The following is a 21,151-nucleotide window of genomic DNA, read 5'->3' on the forward strand; positions in this document are numbered from 1 at the left end:
ACCGTATTTTTATGAGATGGTTATTCTCCATTATTTAACAGTATTTTCTCGGCACCCCTGCTGCCGGAATAATACTGTTTTTCTTGCAGGTTCTGTTTTTTACAGTGTACAGATAATAATTATACCAGACGTGTAACAGATAGAACTAAAATGCTGTGGTAGCAGTCCGTTTGTTGGATGACTGGAATGCAGAGAGACATGAACACGCACAGATGCAATTAAAACAGATGTATTCTTTTGATTAAATGTTGTCAAATTACACTGTATAAAAAATTTGTAATTTAACAGAATTTTCACTGTTTATTTTACAGATTTTTCTTGTATTTTAAAGATACAGGAAAATATCAATGAAATTACAAAAACAGACTGATTTTACATGTCAAATGTAAAATAACATGAAAAAACTGTAACTGTGAAGAACCAAAAAAATTCCATTTTTTTAAAAAATATTTTCTTTTTTCACAGAAATACATATAGATAGATACATAGAGATACATTTGCGAATGTATCAAAATTTCACAAATATTTCTTTTCTATTTATGAGATTAAATTGTTAATTTAAAGTTTAATACTGTAAAAAAATAAATAATAATAAAACGAGATAAAATTACTGACAATTAACTGTAAAATAAGTATTTGTTCTGTAAAAAATGTGTAATTTAAGATAATTTTCACTGTTTATTTTATAGATTTGTCCTGTATTTTTAAGATACAGGAAAATATCAATGAAATGACAAAAATAGACTGTGATTTTACATGTCAAATGGAAAATAACATGAAAAAACTGTAACTGTGAATAACCAAAAAAATTTCCATTTTTTAAAAGAAATATTTTCTTTTTTCGTAGAAAAATACAGTCAAAATACATTTGCAAATGTATCATAAATTCACAAATATTTATTTTCTATTTATGAGATTAAACTGTTAATTTAAAGTTTAATACTGTAAAAAATAAATAAATAATAAAACGAGATAAAATTACGGACAATTAACTGTAAAAGAAGTATTTGTTTTGTAAGTTTAATAAGACTTGTTTGTTAATTGACAAATATCTTGTGTAATTACAGGAGGTTTAACAACAAAAATGTTGAATAAATGTATTTTTGTGAATGTATAACATGTATAAGCACTGATAAACTGTCCAAATACAGTTTTTATCAGTGGACTGGACAACTTACTCTCATTGGAAATTATTTTTATATATATTTATAGGCAATTTGATTGTTTTAATACATGTAAATATTCTTTATTAAATATTAAAAAGTAAAAAAAAAAATATGCAAAATCTCATGTAAAGTTAGGGCAAAAAACTGTATTTTAATTATGGAAAATTACCGTATTTTTATGAGATGGTTATTTTCCATTATTTAACAGTATTTTTTCGGCACCCCTGCTGCCGGAATAATACTGTTTTTCTTGCAGGTTCTGTTTTTTACAGTGTACAGATAATAATTATACCAGACGTGTCACAGATAGAACTAAAATGCTGTGGTAGCAGTCCGTTTGTTGGATGACTGGAATGCAGAGAGACATGAACACGCACAGATGCAATTAAAACAGATGTATTCTTTTGATTAAACGTTGTCAAATTAGTGTGAAGGGATGGGGAGACAGTTTAAGTGAGTTTTTCTCCTGTGTTTTCCTCTGTTTGGCTGTTCAAAGCTGCACTTCACCGAGCCTAAGACGGACACCGAAGCGCTTTGATCTGAAGATGAAACTGCCATTTATTAAGGCCAAGACTCATTCACTGTGGTCAAAGTGTGCTTTATCTGCTGACGTAGAAATGCCTCAGTGCCCTTTGGAAAAATGTTCAGCTCAGCACACACTAATGGGACGGCTCAGTGTGTGTTGGCAGCCAAGCGCTGCATTCGAACATCTGAAATGATCATTGCATCGACGCCCACCGTGACAGCTGGTCATAAATTGTCCATCAACTGCAGACTGATATGAAATGCTGGTCTTCTTTCTTCAGTTTTGCTGGAAACATTCTGCTTAATGGACTAACAACGAGGCTGTGCATCAACAAACACTCCTGTAAGACTCTGAGTTGGAAAATTGGAGAAAATCCAAATATGACAGTTCACACAAACAATAAAAAAGACTGTTTTCTTTAAATCGTCCAATTTCAAGCTCCTCTAAAACTCTGACTTTCTTCAACTATTTTTTTTTTAAATCTAGTTTTGCTTACGTGAGCTCCTCAAATAGATCTTACTTTAGGGCAGGGGGGTCAAACTCATTTTAGTTCAGGGGCCATATCAAGCAAATTTGATTTGAAGTGGGCTGAACCAGTGACAAAAAATAACATAATAAATAATGTCAACTCCAAACTTTCCTCGATGTTTTAGAGCAAAAAAGGTAAAATTATGTAATGAAAATATTTACGTTCACTAACTGTCCTTTAAAACAGTGTGAATAACATGAACAAATGAAAATTTCTTAAGAAAACTAAGTGCAATTTTAATAATATTATGTCTCAGTTTATCATTTACACATTTAAATTACAACATACAGATCACAGTGGATCTACAAATACACAACACATGTAATAACAGACGGAATATTGTTAAATTCAGAGGTGATTTCTCACAGACTGCAAGGGAAGCTCAGCTTCCCCTAAAATTATGAAAATTAAATGGTTGAATATGTTCGGTTGTGTTGACATTTCATTAACACCAAATGTGTTAGAACACGTTCATCTCTCAGACGAGTTCGTTCAGAATCAGCTTCATCACAAATCACAGACTGGCTGTTGTTCACTTCTCCTCCATTCCCGTGTCTCTGTTTTCTCCTCCATCTCTGCTCAGTGCATTTGTCCGTAGACGCTCAGCGTCCATGCACTTCAATGGGACTGAGTGGAACAGTTTTTTTCATTGCCTCAAAACTGGACGGTAATTGGATAAATGCCATGATGTTGTCCCGCCCCCGGACGCCGGGCCTCTCTGAGGATGAATGGAGCTGTGGGCGGAGCTCGGTCGGGCAGGACGCTGAGCTTCCATGTGCTGATTGGAGGATCAGTCCAAAGGCTGAATCCCATTTGATTGACAGCTGTTTTCAGATCTGCTCCTTCACTGACACAGTTCAGTTTAATACCGTCACACATTCTGCTGTGAAATCACAGAAACCACTACCAAATTATGTGTTCATTTCTTGCACTGTAAATAAAACACACTCATTGTACTTCCTTGTTTCAATTTAACATAATTCTTTCTTGTTTACTTGGTATGATAAAGTCACTGACCATTTTCTTTAAAAGGAGCAGAGGGATGAATTTATGTTTAAATAACTTGACAATTTTTTTGATGTAAGCCGACAATGAGCTTCCCCTGTCTGAAAGACCAGCAGCCGCCACTGGTTAAATTACACTTTTGCGCGTATGTCCAATGGAAAAGCGACAAGTGATGAGTGTAATTAAGTGAATTAATTAATTAAATCAAAAAGGAAACACTGTACAATTCCGTGACCTTTTTTGTGGTGTTGAAATTTTCACTCAGTTTATTGTTGTTTCTTGTGACTCATCAGAAGACAGGACTCTTTCCTTGTGAAACTAATCAGTAAGTTTGACTTGTGTTTAACTGTAGGAGAAAAACTTATTGTAATAAATATCAGTATAATCAATGAGCTGTTGTTGTTCCACATAATAGACGTAGTGAGGTGATTGATTAAATAAGCCACAGCTGGAAAAGACTATTTTTTTTAATCATGAATCCTTTAATCATATCCGGAAACAAAATAGACTTGCAGTGAAGAAATAGAGTAAATAAATATAGTTTCTGACGTACACATCTTTAGTCTTTGCTCAGGATTTTATTTTCAGGAGCAGGATACAGGCAGGCGGCATTTCTGGACACACAATGAAGGTTCTGATCAGATTAAAACAACAACAGGAAAACAAAAAAAAAGCCGCTACGAGTAGAGAGGAGAAACAAAACACAATCACATCTTCACAGGAAATCCAGGGTGTGGAGGCCTGGGCGGCGCTGGGATGGCTGTCAGTAAACCGAAGTCCGCTTTAAGATGTACGGCCTCCGGGACTTGGTGGTGTGTGACGCTTGTCTCTTCAGGATGTAGGGAGATTTCCTCTTCAGCGGAGTGTCGCTGTTGTCCTCTAAATACTCTAGAGAGTCCTGGAATAGCTGTGGAGGAGACACAGGTGTCACACACCAAAGAGAAACCAGAAGGGAAGCACGATTCATGAAGATCACAACTTCTTATTCTAAACACTGATGAGAATTTTAGATCATTTTTAATGGTTCAAAGTAGAAATAAATTAATATGACCTTGTTTACATACTGAAAGTTGAAGTTGAATCCTATAGTGGTTTGGTTTGAAGAGTTTTCAAGGAATAATTAACTTGAATATTCACCTTTATGACAATGTTTTATTTTGAATCCCTTTATTTTAAGACAAATTTCAACTTTTTACTCCATATATCTCTATCTATCTATCTATCTATCTATCTATCTATCTATCTATCTATCTATCTATCTATCTATCTATCTATCTATCTATCTATCTATCTATCTATCTATCTATCTATCTATCTATCTATCTATCTATCTATCTATCTATCTATCTATCTATCTATCTATCTATCTATCTAAAAAAAACAACTAATGCATTTTTTATTTTTCAATTAACTTAAACCTTTATGGGAAATTAATGATGTCTTCTAAATTTCTACATATATATAAAGCTGTTAGCTTTAATTTAATGGATTTCAAATGACAATTTGGTTGATTGATTGATCTTTTCTTTTCTTATCTTGTCTTATATATCTTACATTTCCTTATCTTATCTTTTTTTTTATCTTATCTTATATTTATTTTCTTTTTTCTTTTCTTTTCTTTTCTTTTCTTTTCTTTTCTTTTCTTGTCTTTTCTTTTCTTTTCTTTTCTTTTCCCAACTCAAGTCCTTTCTTATTTTCAGACATGTCTGTTTCACATTTTTACTATTTTTTCACTTGTTCAAAAACTTGTTTCATCCAATTGAATCAAATTAAATAACCAATATATTAATGGATTACAGAGGTAATGAACAGCTGCAGCTGTAGTGTTGTGGTGCAGATGCTGAATGCTGCAAACAGTTGCTTTTCTGCAGCCGCTGTGTTCAGACATAAACAGCTTGGATATGTAAAACATGGTGTTGTGTTGGGAGCTGAGAGTAGGAGGAAGATGAAGACGAGGAGGAAGGCTGACAGAGGATTTAATGAGGTGGGAGACGGGATGAATGGGTTTGTTTTGTGCGTCAGATGCAGAGCGAGGCTGTGTTTAGGTGCTTGTCAGGGTTCGGTATCAGCCTGGATGTGCTTTTATCGGCTTAACTGGCTTTTCTTTCTTATATCTTAGGTTTATCTGTTCATGTGCACAAATGAACCAGAAAGAAGATTATACGTCAACATACAGTTTAGAAAACACTGTACATGTCAGAGCCACGCTTTGAACACATTAGTGAACATTACCATTTATTTTCTTTAACCCATAAAGACCCGGTGCTACTTTTGTGTCAGTTCCCAAATTTGTTTTTTTTTTTCTTTCTAATTCTACCCTTCTTAACTGATTTATCACCATTTTTTTATTGGTTAAAATTTTCTTAGAGGTCTTATTTCTGTCTTTGTGCATAAGAAATCAATCTAAGTGAATCCAAAGGAACTTTGTGTTGGTAAATGCACGTTCTGCAAATGGACAGGATTTCAGTTCTGTTCCATGTGTTGATGCTCATATGAACTATGTTTTCAGCTCAAAAATGTCCAATTTCATCACAATTAATGCTATATTTTCATGTCACAAATGGCCAAGTTCTATTTGAACTGAATTTACCTGAAAAACAAATCTTCTATTCTTTTAGATTCCCCAGTTTTTCTTCCCAGATTCTCTCCTCCATATCACATGTTTTATTTGTACAGGTTCAATCTGGAGTATGGTGCTGATCCATCCTGCTTCTGTTCCACCAATACATACATGAAGGATGGCACACAGCACTGTTTACATCAACAGTTTTACAATAATAAGCATTTTTATACAGAAAGAACAATTCTATATTGTTCTTTCCTCTTTAGTCTGATGCTAAACTATACAATAAATAACAGTGCTCCTAGTTTTTGCACAGGGATCATTAGTGTAAACGCTGACATGGCTGCAGAGCATCAGTATGATGGGATCCACAACAACCATGTCACATCCGTCCACTGACACATTTAGTGTTTTTGTGTCAGCTGGGATTGTTTTAGATCCACAATACCAACATTTATGAAGAAGAGCACAATTAGCAATAGGAAGTCTATAAGTTTATTCCTAATAAAGTACTGGGACTGACCAGAGCATCATGGGTAATGTCACGTCTGTCCACCAGCAAAAGTTTTCACATACACGTACTATTCCAAATCCAATATTTATGAAAATAGAGCTTCACTGTCAGAGAATATCAGTAGTCTGTGCACAAATGTGTTAGCATTATTTACACACACTTCTATGCATTTAGGACAACTTTTTTTTTTGACAAAAATGTCCACTCATTTGACCCCCTGGGTACTTTTGTGTATATATATATATATATATATATATATATATATATATATATATATATATATATATATATATATGTATATATATACATACACACACACACACACACACACACACACACACACACACACATATATATATATATATATATATATATATATATATATATATATATATATCTCCTTATGTATTTTGCATTTTTGGGTGTAAATCATGGATTTTCTTATATTTAATTCACTTGATCATGCAGATGTTCATGAAAACTCAGAGTGAATTCAAAGTTCATTATATCAAAACAGAGAAAAAATAAGAAAAAGTCACTTTTTCAGTAAAAATATTGTGAAATGAGTGTAAAAACAAGTGCATCCATCCACTGTCATTGATCCAACGCCATGGGTTTTACTGGAGACTTAATGTTGTAGACCAGGGCTGTCAAAGTCATTTCAGTTCAGTTCCACATTCAGCCCAATTTGATCTGCAGTGGGCCGAACCAGTAAAATAATAACAGTGAAAAAAGTAAAATTACATTATGATCAGGTTTACGTCTACAAAGTTTCCTTAAAAATCTGAATAACATGAACAACTTGAATTGTCTTAAGAAAAACAAGTGTAATTTTAACAATATTATGCCTCGTTTTATCGTTTTATTTATATTTATTTATAGAATATTGGTAAAATTGCATTTACTTTTCTTAAGACATTTCCATTTGTTCATATTTGTTCAGGTTATTCACATTTTTTGTAAAAGTATAGTTTGGTAATGTAAACATTTTCATGTAATTTTATTTTTTACACCAAAAAAACAAAGAGAAAATTTGGGGTTGTCATTATTTATGGGTTATTATGATAATATTTTACTAGTTCTGACCCACTTGAAATCTAATTGGACTGTACGTGTCTGTATGTGGAACCTGAATTAAAATGATTTTGACACCATTGACTGTTAATATCTTCAGTGTAATTTTTGCATTTCACAAATTCATCCCGCGGACCAAAACTAAAAACACTGTCCACAGGTATTAGACAGGACCAAAACTAAAAACACTGTCTACAGGTATTAGACAGGACCAAAACTAAAAACACTGTTCACAGGTTTTAGACAGGACCAAAACTAAAAACACTGTTCACGGGTTTTAGACAGGACCAAAACTAAAAACACTGCCCACAGGTATTAGACAGGACCAAAACTAAAAACACTGTTCACAGGTTTTAGACAGGACCAAAACTAAAAACACTGTTCACGGGTTTTAGACAGGACCAAAACTAAAAACACTGCCCACAGGTATTAGACAGGACCAAAACTAAAAACACTGTCTACAGGTGTTATACAGGACCAAAACTAAAAACACTGTCTACAGGTATTATACAGGACCAAAACTAAAAACAGTCTACAGGTATTATACAGGACCAAAACTAAAAACACTGTCCATGGGTATTAGACAAGACCAAAATTGAAACACTGTCCACAGGTATTAGACAGGACCAAAACTAAAAACACTGTCCACAGGTATTAGACAGGACCAAAACTTAAAACACTGTCTACAGGTGTTATACAGGACTAAAATTGAAACACTGTCGACAGGTATTAGACAGGACCAAAATTGAAACACTGTCGGCCGGTATTATACAGGACCAAAACTAAAAACACTGTTCACGGGTTTTAGACTGGACCAAAACTAAAAACACTGCCCACAGGTATTAGACAGGACCAAAACTAAAAACACTGTCTACAGGTATTATACAGGACCAAAACTAAAAACACTGTCCACAGCTATTAGACAGGACCAAAACTAAAAACACTGTCTACAGGTATTATACAGGACCAAAACTAAAAACACTGTCCATGGGTATTAGACAAGACCAAAATTGAAACACTGTCCACAGGTATTAATCTGGACCAAAACCGAAACACTGTCCACAGGTATTAGACAGGACCAAAATCTTAAACACCGTTCACAGGTAGTAGACAGGACCAAACCCTGAAACACTGTCCACAAGTATTAGACGGGACCAAATCTCGAAGCACTGCTCATAGGTGTTAGACAGGACCAAAACTAAAAATATTGTCCACAGGTATTAGACAGGACCAAAACTAAAAACACTGTCCACAGGTATTAGACAGGACCAAAACTTAAAACACTGTCTACAGGTGTTATACAGGACCAAAATTGAAAACACTGTCTACAGGTATTATACAGGACCAAAACTAAAAACACTGCCCATGGGTATTAGACAGGACCAAAACTAAAAACACTGTCTACAGGTATTATACAGGACCAAAACTAAAAACACTGTCCACAGCTATTAGACAGGACCAAAACTAAAAACACTGTCTACAGGTATTATACAGGACCAAAACTAAAAACACTGTCCATGGGTATTAGACAAGACCAAAATTGAAACACTGTCCACAAGTATTAATCTGGACCAAAACCGTAACACTGTCCACAAGTATTAGACAGGACCAAAACTAAAAACCCTGTCCACAGGTATTAGACAGGACCAAAACTAAAAACACTGTCCACAGGTATTAGACAGGACCAAAACTAAAAACACTGTCCACAGGTATTAGACAGGACCAAAATCTTAAACACCGTTCACAGGTAGTAGACAGGACCAAACCCTGAAACACTGTCCACAAGTATTAGACGGGACCAAAACTAAAAACACTGTCCACAGGTATTAGACAGGACCAAAACTAAAAACACTGACCGTAGGGGAAGCCTGTAGATGCCCAATTAAGAGTAAAAGTAGAATTGCATAAATATAGATAAATAAAAATATATATGAACAGAAAACATAAAGTACAAATTGAATGAAAGAATGAAGTCCCAGAGCTGACGTCACTGTTGCACAAAACCAGTGACTGCACTTGAAAGGCTGTAGAATCTATAAATTATTGCAGTAAAAAGCAGCGGTGACTGTGCAGGGCTATAATTACTGTTCAACTGAAGCTCTGCAGCGTTCTGGACTGTTTAAGTGCCTAATTCAAAGGCACCTTGGCATTATTTTTCTAACTGAAAAGGACGTCTTTATAATGGGAGGAACCATTTAAATATGTAACTACTGTGGAGTGGATGAGTCTGTTTTTTACAGCTTGTTAATTAAAGGGTCGTTTTGTGTGTCCATCTATTTAATATCTACAGTAAAGGTGAATAAAACTTCATTTGTCAAGCCATAAAAACAGATTTATTCAGAGGGATCCTGACATACACTGTGCATTAATGTGATGTATTAAGGAGCTCATTTAATAAAAATATCTCTGTCATTAAAGTGTGGTTGTGGATGATCTGCTGGAGGAAAAGAAAAGGATGAAAGGAGGTGAAATCCTCTGTGAGCTCTTAGAGTGAATGAAACTACTATGTCATAAATGAGACATGTCCTGCCTGTGGACGTCCACTGTGGCCACCAGAGGGAACCCAAGAGCAACTGGACTAATTACACTGGTCAACAACAAATTTATTGTTTAAGTTTTTTGAGCTGATTTAGGATAATTTTGGTGTGCTGAATCCAAAAATCACATTAATTTTGCTCAATCAGGTCAACTTTCTGAACTATGCTACATATTGGCTTTTTAACATTTTTGCTTACATTTATGGGCATTTTCACATCATATGATACAAAATTCTTTCATATTTCTTGCAATAAATGAGTTCTGAAGATTTTACTTTTGCCAATTTATGATTAATGTTTTTTTTAATATTACAGGTGAATGAAATGGCTTCGACTAGAAGATCTTGCAAAAATAAGCCTGACGTATTCTGCTACATCTGCGGTGAATACACCATTGTACCTAACAGGAATCAAGTGATCAAATTATTTTTTTTCTCTTAAAACCTACTCTGGGTGAGAACTATATAAAAAAAATCAACTGGTCAAGTCACAAAAATGTAATCAATTTTGTGAGAAGATCAAATTTTTCAAAATCAAATTAGCAGAAAAACCTGACCTGATTGAGAAAAACAGATGTCATTTTTGGATTTAGCGGTGCAAAATGGTCCGAATTCAGTTGAAAAAACCTAGACAACTTGCAAAAAACATTTTTTTGTAACCCAGTGTTATTATTCTGTAGTTGTCTTTACCTATTAACCCTTTCCTGCATAGTGGTCACTATAGTAGACAGTTCTTCTCCAGCTGTTCTCTTGTATATTCATGGATTTTTTTTTTTTGTTTTAGTTCCATATCAGCCAACACAGTGGACACTTGTTGCATCATCCCATGCACTGCAATTCTGACCATTACTGTAACTTCGCTGTTCTTGATAAACCTGATCTGCACTAACATGTTTGAGAGTAAATCAGTTGCTTGTTATTGTTATTAGACTGTAGGGTTTTTTGTTTTTTTTTTCTTTGCATATTATCCATAAAGTGAGTAATAACTAATATTAGAGTACGTTAAAAAATGACAAAACAATACATGTTTCTTTGCTTCAAAAATTATCCCTTTCATGTATGAATTATAATCACCTTACTCAAGATTTTTTTTCCTGAGTATTTTTATTCCTCTTTAGGCATAAAAAAAGCAAACAAAAAAAAACAAAAAAAAAACAAAACAATGCAATAGAATTTTTTTTAGGAACCTATTTTTCTCAGAGTTACAAAACTGTCCACTCAGCTTAATTTTAGAAGCAAAGAAACATATATTCACTGATCTACTGTGTGAAAACTATGAAATAAAAACATTTTTAAGGCTGCTAATCTGATTTTTTCTCACATATTAACATACTCTAATACTAGTTATTACTCACTTCACATTTTTACTTTTAAATTCATTCTTGCTTTAGTTGGACCATAAGGGATTATCCAAAACAAGGAGCTACTTTATATTGAAATAAATGTTGGAACGGCGATCAATTAAAGTTCACTCTCTGACAGGACATTAGTGTGTTTTGACCCATTAAGGTTCTCATAATTCATGCATGAAAGGGTTAAAGTGGTTCTATGTAATGGTGACATTCCAGCCTGTCACCAGCAGGGGTCAGTCTGGTACCAGAACACACTTAGAACCAAAACCTGCACAGACTGTATCAGCCACTGAATAAAGTTTGAAGCTCATTGTTTCCACTCATCTGTATTATGGAATCATTAAGTTTTCTGTTTCAAACTTTTTTCTTTTTTTTTTTTTTTTTTTACAGTTGCTCAAAATGACAGTGTGTCTTATAATTTTCATGTGCTGTGTCAACTGATAGTTTACATTATAGCTCTGTTAGCTTAGCTCTGTTAGCTTAGCTCTGTTAGCTTAGCTCTGTTTTTAGACTGAAAACAGCCACAGTAAAACCACTACCGTACTTTCCAGACTATAAGCCGCTACTTTTTTCTCACTCTTTGAACCCTGCGGCTTGTGCAATGATGCGGCTCAAGTATAGAGTTTTACCACTAACGGCCTCCAGGGGGCGCTCTAGCAGGACGCGAAAAAGGAAGAAAGACAGGTGGAAGAGGTGATGAAGAGGGGAAGTTTTAAGCTGAACTTAATCATTTTGCGTGTCCTGCACAAACCCAGGACGACACAGTGGTGCAGTGGACAGCACTGGTGCCTCAGCAAGAAGGTCCTGGGTTCGATTCCGGCACCAGTTGATGAGGTGGGACCTTTTCTGTGTGGAGTTAGCATGTTCTCCTCGTGTCTGCGTGGGACACCATCCAAGCACATGCACTGATAGGTTAACTGGTTCATCTAAATCCCCCATCGGTGTGAATGTGACAGTGATTGTCTCTGTATGTTCAGTCTGTGATGAACTGGTCACATGTCCAGGGTGAACCCCACCTTTGCCCTTAAATAGCTGGGATAGGCTCCAGCGACCCCAGTGACCCCAGTGAGGATAAAGTGCGTTCAGATAATGAATGAATGAATAATTGCACAAAACTTCATCATGGAAAACACACAAAGAAATGCACATGATGAAGCTTTAAAGTAAAAAGTAATCGATGCCAAACATTGGTTCCACTGTTGTGTTTCACACGGACACTTATTGTGACGCACATGACTCCAGGACCAACCCACAGTTGGATGTCAGTTCCATGTTCAGTTGGTAGAAGTTAGTCAGCTGGATCCAAATGTGTTTCAGACTGACCTGACAGACTGTTTATAGATGACACTGGACTGGTTTGGTGTTGTTTAGATCTACAGATATGTTCATACATACTTTTAAACTGTTGTTACTGTTGTTATTTCTATGTAGATATTTGTTTATATGTCCTTTATACTTTTATATTTTGGTGGTTGTTGTTTCAGCTGGTTCTGGAATAAAGGATAAGTTGTTTGTCATTTTAGACATGATTTTCACATTTTTGCTATTTTTTCGCAGATTCAAATAATCATTTAATCAAATCAAATCTAATCAAATAATCAATAGATTAATCAATTGAATAAAAATGGCTGCAGTTCAACTGATGTACAGTCTTCCCTACCTCACCCTTTCCAGCCCCTCTCCTCCCCCTCCTCCCCCTCCTCCCCCCTCCTCCCCCTGCCTCCCTCTCTTCCTCTTCTCCCTCTCCTCCCCCTGCCTCATCCTCTCCTTCCCTCTCCTCCCTCCCCTCCCTTCTCCTCTCCTCTCCCTCCCCTCTCCCTCCCCTCTCCTCTCCTCTCCTCTCCCTCCCCTCTCCCTCCCCTCTCCTCTCCTCTCCTCTCCTCTCCTCTCCTCTCCCTCCCCTCTCCTCCCCCTTTCCTCACCCTCTCCTCTCGGCTCTGTAGTGCTTTACAGATGTGCTGCAGACTGTACAGCTCCTCCAGCAGTGGGATGCTCCAGTCTGTCAGTTCTCCTCCCTCTTCCTCCCCCCTCCTCCCCCTCTCCTCTCCCTCTCCCTCATCCTCCCCTCTCCTCCCCCTCTCCTCCCCCTCTCCTCTCCCTCTCCCTCATCCTCCCCTCTCCTCTCCTCTCCCTCTCCCTCATCCTCCCCTCTCCTCCCCTCTCCTCCCCCTCTCCTCTCCCTCTCCCTCATCCTCCCCTCTCCTCTCCTCTCCCTCTCCCTCATCCTCCCCTCTCCTCCCCTCTCCTCACCCTCTCCTCTCGGCTCTGTAGTGCTCTACAGATGTGCTGCAGACTGTACAGCTCCTCCAGCAGTGGGATGCTCCTGTCTGTCAGTTCTCCTCCCTCTTCCTCCCCTCTCCTCCCCTCTCCTCCCCTCTCCTCACCCTCTCCTCTCGGCTCTGTAGTGCTTTACAGATGTGCTGCAGACTGTACAGCTCCTCCAGCAGTGGGATGCTCCAGTCTGTCAGTTCTCCTCCCTCTTCCTCCCCTCTCCTCCCCCTCTCCTCCCCTCTGCCTCCCCTCTCCTCACCCTCTCCTCTCGGCTCTGTAGTGCTCTACAGATGTGCTGCAGACTGTACAGCTCCTCCAGCAGTGGGATGCTCCTGTCCGTCAGTTCTCCTTGGTCCTCCTGCTCGTCGCTCCACGCCTCCTGCCTCAGACTGTTCACCATCCTGCACAGGTTGACCAGAGACACGCGCCAGTAGGGGGCACTCTGCTTATTCTGCTTCATCTGTGGACAAGAGGCAGACGGACACTTTCAGACAGAGGAGCAGATCGAATGTGATTTTATGTATTAGTGTTTTCATTGGTCCTGGTAGTACTCATAGTACTCTAGTACCAGTAGTAGTAGTAGTATTAGTAGTATTAGTAGTAGTAGTACACACTAAATCGTTTTCTGGCCCACAACATAAGACGATAGTACTTCAGAACAGCTTTTGTCAAAGACAGGAACTGTATGAAATGCTGCTAAAAGATGATTTGTCACATTCTGTGTAATATGATGAATTATGGAGTCATATCTGCACATACATGCACTATTTCACACTGATTCATGGATATTTATTGTACTTTTATTACCTTGGTAATATTTTTGTAGTACATGTTGTACATATTGCTTGTTCCTCTGAGATTTATAAAGTATTCTGAATCTGAATAAATCTGTCATATTTACACACAGAATATGTGTTACAGTATGTGTGTACTTTTCATTTTTTTCAGGGTTTTATTATTCTATTCTATTCTATTCTATTTCCCTGTCCATCCATCTCTCCTCTGTTTTATTTATTTGTTTGTTTTGTAAGTACGATGTTATTGTTTAAATACATTTTCATGTATTTGCAAATGCATAAAAATACAGATTTATTTTTACTCGAATTTATGCTAAAACTAGAATAAATGTTTTGTTTTGTTTTGTTTTTCTTCTTTTGCACCAAATGATGTGTAACATTAAAGTCCTTTTACATTTTACATACATGTTTAGATGATTAAGTTTGTGAGTTTACATATTTTGGTTCTTATTTGTGCCAGGGGTGAAAGAAACTTCCTCATACCACCTCAGTGAAGTTTTTATAAACTATTTTACCCTTCATCACTGTGTTTGTACAAACACCATAACAGATGAATACTTCCTACATTACATATGTGTTTTATTTGTTTTGTTTTTTTTTTACTTTGAGTTGTATCATTTTATTCTTCTACGTGAATCACTTGGACTTTGTTCTGCATATGGAATGTCTTCTATAAATAAAACCAACTTTTTGTGCTTTTCATTTGATTTGTTTTATTGAACTGAGGTAAAACTTGAGAGAAACTCGTCAGGAGAATTAAATAGAGTGAAAGTGAGCAGTAAAGACGCCTGATGCATTTAAAACCTACTACGCTGTCTCATTTCAACAGTTTGGAAAAGAACATTGTGGGTTGTACGAAGTCATATAATCCATTTTAAGGTTGCTGCTGCTGTGAATATCGTATTTAACATTTAGTGCTTTCCTGAATGAAATATGAAGACAATTTCACTCCGAACATCAGACATAAATGTCAGAGGTTTTAGCTTTGGAATAGATTTGTGACGATGCCTGACACTAAAAAGACATTTAACTGGGACATTTGGCTCAATCCTCCCTCGGCTAAGGAACCAAAATCCTCATTTCATTTCAGCGAGTTGTCATTCGTGTTCCAGAGAAGGTTCCTTTGTGACATTCAGGAGATCAGGAACAAAATGATCTGTTGATATATGGTATAAACAAAGTTATGAATGAACTGTCTCCTGTAGAAGAACTGCACATGTAGAACCCTGTGTGTGCAGTTAAGTCCAACTACTTCAGGTTGATCCATAGAGCGCAGCTTTAACATCACTCCAGAGGAGGACGCTGTTGTTGTGTGAACTCAAGGGAAACTCTGCTGCATTTTTTCTTTGAGGGTGTAAAATGTCTTCCACACATGCTGATTTCTTTTGGATGAATGATCATGCAAATGTTGAGTGTGGCTTTAACCCAGTGCTTCTCAAACTTTGGGCCGGGGGGGTCATGGGATGACTCCTGGGTGTTTTTTTTTTTTTTTTTTTTTTTTTCAGGTTAGAACTTGTGGCAGTTGGAACTAATGTTTTAGTGTTGGAGCACCCTGGACTCATTTTAGGGACGTACAACAAACCAATCTAATGCCAACTGAATGTACAAGGACTGGACTGGAAAAGACACATGGGACATGTTTGTGTTTTTACACAGTTTGTACAGTTTGGACTTTAATGTTCTGAGATGTGTAATGGAAACAGGCTCACTGACCCACTGATACTGTTCAAATGTTCATCTTTATTACCTCCGCCAGGAGGTATTGTGACTGCTTTGCTTTGTTTGTTTGCGTGTTTGTTTGTTAGCAAGATAACTCAAAAAGTTATCGACGGATTTTCATGAAATTTTCAGGAAATGTTGATACTGGCACAAGGAAGAAATTATTAAATTTTGGTGGTGATTGGGGGGGAGGGGTAGGGGGCAGATCTGTCTTGGCGGAGGTCTGCGCTCTCTGAGTTTGAACCAAAATACCTCCTGGTGGAGGTCATTATTCAAGTAAAAGCAAAAAGTATTGTTATAATATTGATGTTTCTTTCAATAAAAGTTATAATTGCACCACTGTTACAATGTTGTTGGGGTTGAGGGGGGCCTGGAGATGTGATGTCCTACAAAGAGGGGCCGACAGAAAAAGAGTGGGAACCACTGCTTTAAAACGTTAGAAGAAAAACTTTTTTGCTTAGGCAATAACTGTACCATCAAACTGTATGATCACTATATCCCTAATCTGCTCATATGTCATGCATCAACATATTGATGTCAGGTGACAGACAGTAGAGAGGAGGAGGAGGTAGAGGAGGAGAAGAAGGAGGAGGGAGAGGAGCAGAGGCTGTAAATTCACAGGTGAGGTTAAATAATAATGGATATGTTTGTCATGAGAATAACATCGCAGAATGCATTAAATTCTTGTATTGTCTTTAGATATTCAGATATGCATTATAAACATGTCAATTACTGCATTTTTTCTGCCTATGATTGTTTGTTTGATCAGCTTTACATGATGTGAAATTATGATCACAAATGCAAAAAAATATCAGCTTTCAGGAGTGCTGCCTTGGAGCACTTTTGTGTCCTCACCAATGTCAAAATCAAACCTACTGCCTTGATCTAAAGACTGGACAGATCTTGCATCGAGCTGTTGCTAAACAACCACATTACGTGTTGACTTGTACCATTTTGTGTCCGTTTCCTTTATGAAGAACTGAAGGTGTAACATTTGTTTTACTCTGCACTGGTCCCTGATGCAGATTCCTACTTCTTTAGACAGTTGTTAAGATGTATATGTGTTATTTCTTCGCCATTTAAAGACACTGACAGCGATATTTCCATTTGATGTGTTGTGTTGTTGTTTGAGTGCTTTAAGATGGCTGAGGGCCCCTGTGCCTGCCCTGAGGGACCCCCGGTGTGTGGGCTGCTCATGTCGAACACACACACCTCTGGGTGTCACTGAGAAGGATGGCAGACGACCAAGGGAAATTGTCACTTTTATGTTATTATATCTGGCCGTGAGCCCTCCAAACCCCCCGCTACTTGCATCCTTTACAGGCAGCGGAGCGATTAAATACACTCCCATGTCACAAAGGCAGGAGCAGGTTGGTTTGGTTTGCTGTCGTGAGCTGAGGAGACGCAATAAAGCTGTTGAGACCAAGGTTATTATCATTAACAAAAACTAACGAAATGACGAAAACTACAACTGAAAAAACATTTTCATTAACTGAAATAAATAAAAACTATAATTAACCCTCCGGTATCTGGGTGCACCTTTTAGGCACACTTTGCACTTCGTTTAAAAAAACGTATTATTACTTTTCCCAATTTAAATAAGGTAAGAATTCAGAAGTTGTTCATTTTTGCCGGATTTTTAAAACTCTGTCCACCAACTAAAATGTGCACATTGTAAACAAAAGAAAATTACAAAACTAGCATCTGTCTGCCAAGTGCGCCTAAAACCCACTATTTCTTCCATTTGATCTATATGATTAGGGCTGACCTGGATTTACAAAAATATAATCAAATTAGAGCAGAAAAATAAATCAATATATAATATTTAATAGTTTGATTTATAGCTGTGCATTTTATGCACACTTGGTGACAGATGCTAGTATTTTTGAACATTTGACCTAGCGCCAAAAATAATAATGCAAATTAACCAGTGTTGGAGTTAATCATTGACATATGCCAGGATGAAAAAAATCAAATAATATGTGATCCACTTTTTTATGTAGTATATTGAAAAATTTTTGTTTGTTTGTTTTTCAAAAAAAAAAAAAAAAAAAGATTTGTTTACATTTCAAACACGGCATTTAAAGGGTTAAAAAATATGAAAATCATTGATTATGTGGTATTTTTTATTTATGGCTCAAGTTGATGAAATAGAAAAAAAGTGTAAAAGAATTAAAAACAAACTGTATGATTTTTTTTTGGACATTATTCCACAAGTGTGCCAAAAAGGCACACATGGTGCTTAGTAAGGGCCTTGCTGGACGAGATACCGGAGGGTTAAAAGAAAAAAATGATAACTAAGTGAAACTGTATTGTGTGCTTACAAAACTAACTAAAATATATAAAAATTATGGATAAAATTCCCATCGTTTTCGTCTTTGTCAACGTCGGATTGATACGAAAGCAATTTATTTCCCTCTAGTAATTTTAGCTGCAGGCACCATATGATATTTAAGGGTCCGTCACCTCTCGTCACTTGTGGTTTCCAGTCGTCTTCTGGTCCCCACTCTACCTGGAAACATGGAGACTAAAGTTGGGAGAAAGCAGCAGAGTCCTGTCTGGGATTTATTTGAATACGACGGAGAAGAAGAGAAAAGAGACGACAAAACTAAAATTAATACTAAAACTAAACTAAAACTAAGCATTTAGAAAAAAATGAAAACTAATAAAAACTAACAAACCTGCTCTAAAAACTAGTTAAAACTAACTGAATTATAGAGAAAAAAAAAGTCAAAACTAAATAAAACTAAACTATAATGAAAAATCCAAAACTATTAGAACCTTGGTTGGGTTTAGAGTCTGGTTTTGACCAACTCTATATGTAAAGTGTCATGAGATAAGTTTTGTTATGATTTGATGCTACATAAATAAAATTTGATTTGATTTGATTTGATTTGATTTGGGATGGTGCACAAACACAGGTGGCAGCTGGCATTAAGCAACACATGCAGCGGAGATTTCTTAGGCTTTCATTACCTTTTTTAATTTAAGTGAGGTCAGGTGCAGTTTTAATTTCATTCTGGGCCACATGGGAGGTTTTTAAGTCTAGGTTTCACTGAGATCCTCTTCCTTTAAATCCTGGTTAATCCATACCTTTGGGGACTGTGTTGAGACGACACGCACTAACAATTCACAGAGGATCAATTCCTTTAATTTACACTCCAATAATGAAAGAAACGAGGAATTAATAGTGTTGAGAATCAATATGAAATTGGCAGTTGCTGACCAATGTAATAAATGTAAAAGCATCTAGAATACTGTATTTTTAAAGCTTTGTCAGTTTTATTCCTGTAGAAATTTAGAAGACATCATTAATTTCCCATAAGTTTAAAGGTTTAAGTTAATTGAAAAATAACATTAGTTGTTTTTTTTTTTGATAGATAAAGAGAGAGAGAGAGAGAGAGAGAGAGAGAGAGAGAGAAAGACTATACATAATAAATTATAAGTATAAAAACAGGATCAATTCCTTTAATTTATCCTCCAATAATGAAAGAAAGCAATACTTTTCATAGAGCAACTGTATGAGTATGAGTACTGTGTACTTTTGGGGTAATCCTATAACAGATTCCCTTCCAAGGTACAAAAGTGTTTTTTCATCTGAAATAGGCTTTAAGACTAAATTCAATGATGAATAAAATTAATTTTTCCAATAAGTACCTCATGAATTTGGTATATGTGGTATTAGTACTTCATATACTATTAGCACATAAACTATGAACTACTTTTACTGTGTACTTTTGGAGTAATCATACTCAAAAATCCCTTCCAAGCTCCAAAAGCGTGTTTTTTTTGGTCTGAAATAGGCTTTAAGACTAAATTCAATGATGAATAAAATTATGATTTCCAAAAAGTACGTCATGAATTTGGTATTTTTGGTATTAGTACTTCATATACTATTAATAAAAATACTATGAACTACTTTTACTGTGTACTTTTGGAGTAATCATACCCAAAACTCCTTTCCAAGCTCCAAAAGTTTGTTTTTTCGTCTGAAATAGGTTTCAAGACTAAATTCAATGATGAATAATTTTTTTTTTTTTTCCAATAAGTACTTCATGAATTTGGAATTTTTAGTATTAGTACTTCATATACTATCAGCACAAATACTATGAACTACTTTTACTCTGTAATTTTGGAGTAATCATACTCAAAAATCCCTTCCAAGCCCCAAAAGTGTGTTTTTTTGGTCTGGCTTTAAGACTAAATTCAATGATGAATAAAATTATGATTTCCAAAAAGTACCTCATGAATTTGGTATATTTGGTATTAGTACTTCATATACTATTAGCACAACTACTATGAACTACTTTTACTGTGTACTTTTGGAGTAATCATACTCCAGAATCCATTCCACACTGCACTTCTGTTTGTTGTATTCAGTGGTTGTAACAGATAAAATGTAAAAAAAGATTAAAACTTTTAAAAGTTTATAAGCTCTGTTATTTTTTGCAGCTCCAGACTATTTTTTTTGGCGGAAGAGGGGGCAAAATGGCTCTGACTGATAATAAAGGTTGCAGACCCCTGGACTAGATTGTCTGTTGGCAGTTTTACATCAAGTGGGCTAGTGTTGTAAAAATACAAAATAAAAAATGAAAGGTCAGTCTTTATCCTCCCTTCATCAGTACTTTTGTGTTTGTGTGTAATCAGAGTGACTCTCACTTCCGGTACCAGTCCAGTCAAAGTATTTAAAATGCATGTCACACTAAAAACTGTCTGGATTTATGGACAAATTAGTCGTGAAAAATTCTAATCAGTAAAGAAATCAGAGCTGGAGGGTGAAAAGGGAAAACCCACCTCTTGTCTCTAATGAAGTGAGAAGAAAAGAAAAACTTGTGGCTTAATTTTAAAGATAAAGAGCCACAAGTACCTCCTATGGCGACACTTGCAGCTTCTTGAGGACTCTATCAGTCAACCGGCAACTTATTATTACAATCATCACCCCTGAGCAGCCTTCGAGCATCAGCGGCCATGAATCACACGCCTGATTAGTTGCCGTCACGTCTCTGTAGGAGCTGGGCGGTTATTTATCAGCGGCAGAGGAAGAAGATGTGTCGTTATGATGCTGTCAGGTCCGTCTGAATCCTATTAGGCCGGGCCAT

The 21,151-nt window shown here is 36.3% G+C and overlaps 1 protein-coding gene and 1 long non-coding RNA gene across 3 annotated transcripts in view; both read right to left on the bottom strand.

The window, feature by feature from the left end:
• The window catches only part of LOC115421485 (uncharacterized), a 31,211-nt gene extending 27,625 nt beyond the window's left edge, over positions 1–3,586 (bottom strand). The window contains exon 1 of the long non-coding RNA XR_003935686.1: positions 3,574–3,586. This is a non-coding gene — a long non-coding RNA (uncharacterized LOC115421485). The remainder of the gene's footprint in view (positions 1–3,573) is intronic.
• Positions 3,587–3,791: 205 nt separating this feature from the next.
• The window catches only part of nts (neurotensin), a 34,714-nt gene continuing 17,354 nt past the window's right edge, over positions 3,792–21,151 (bottom strand). For both annotated transcript variants that reach the window (XM_030137389.1, XM_030137388.1), the window contains 2 exons: positions 13,796–13,996; positions 3,792–4,133 (listed from right to left, as the gene is read on the bottom strand). In XM_030137389.1, coding sequence (XP_029993249.1) covers positions 3,990–4,133; positions 13,796–13,996 — 345 coding nt within the window. In that variant the 3' untranslated portion in view covers positions 3,792–3,989. The remainder of the gene's footprint in view (positions 4,134–13,795; positions 13,997–21,151) is intronic.

Source organism: Sphaeramia orbicularis, chromosome 6, assembly GCF_902148855.1.
Source record: "Sphaeramia orbicularis chromosome 6, fSphaOr1.1, whole genome shotgun sequence".
In the NCBI taxonomy this organism is placed as follows: domain Eukaryota; kingdom Metazoa; phylum Chordata; class Actinopteri; order Kurtiformes; family Apogonidae; genus Sphaeramia; species Sphaeramia orbicularis.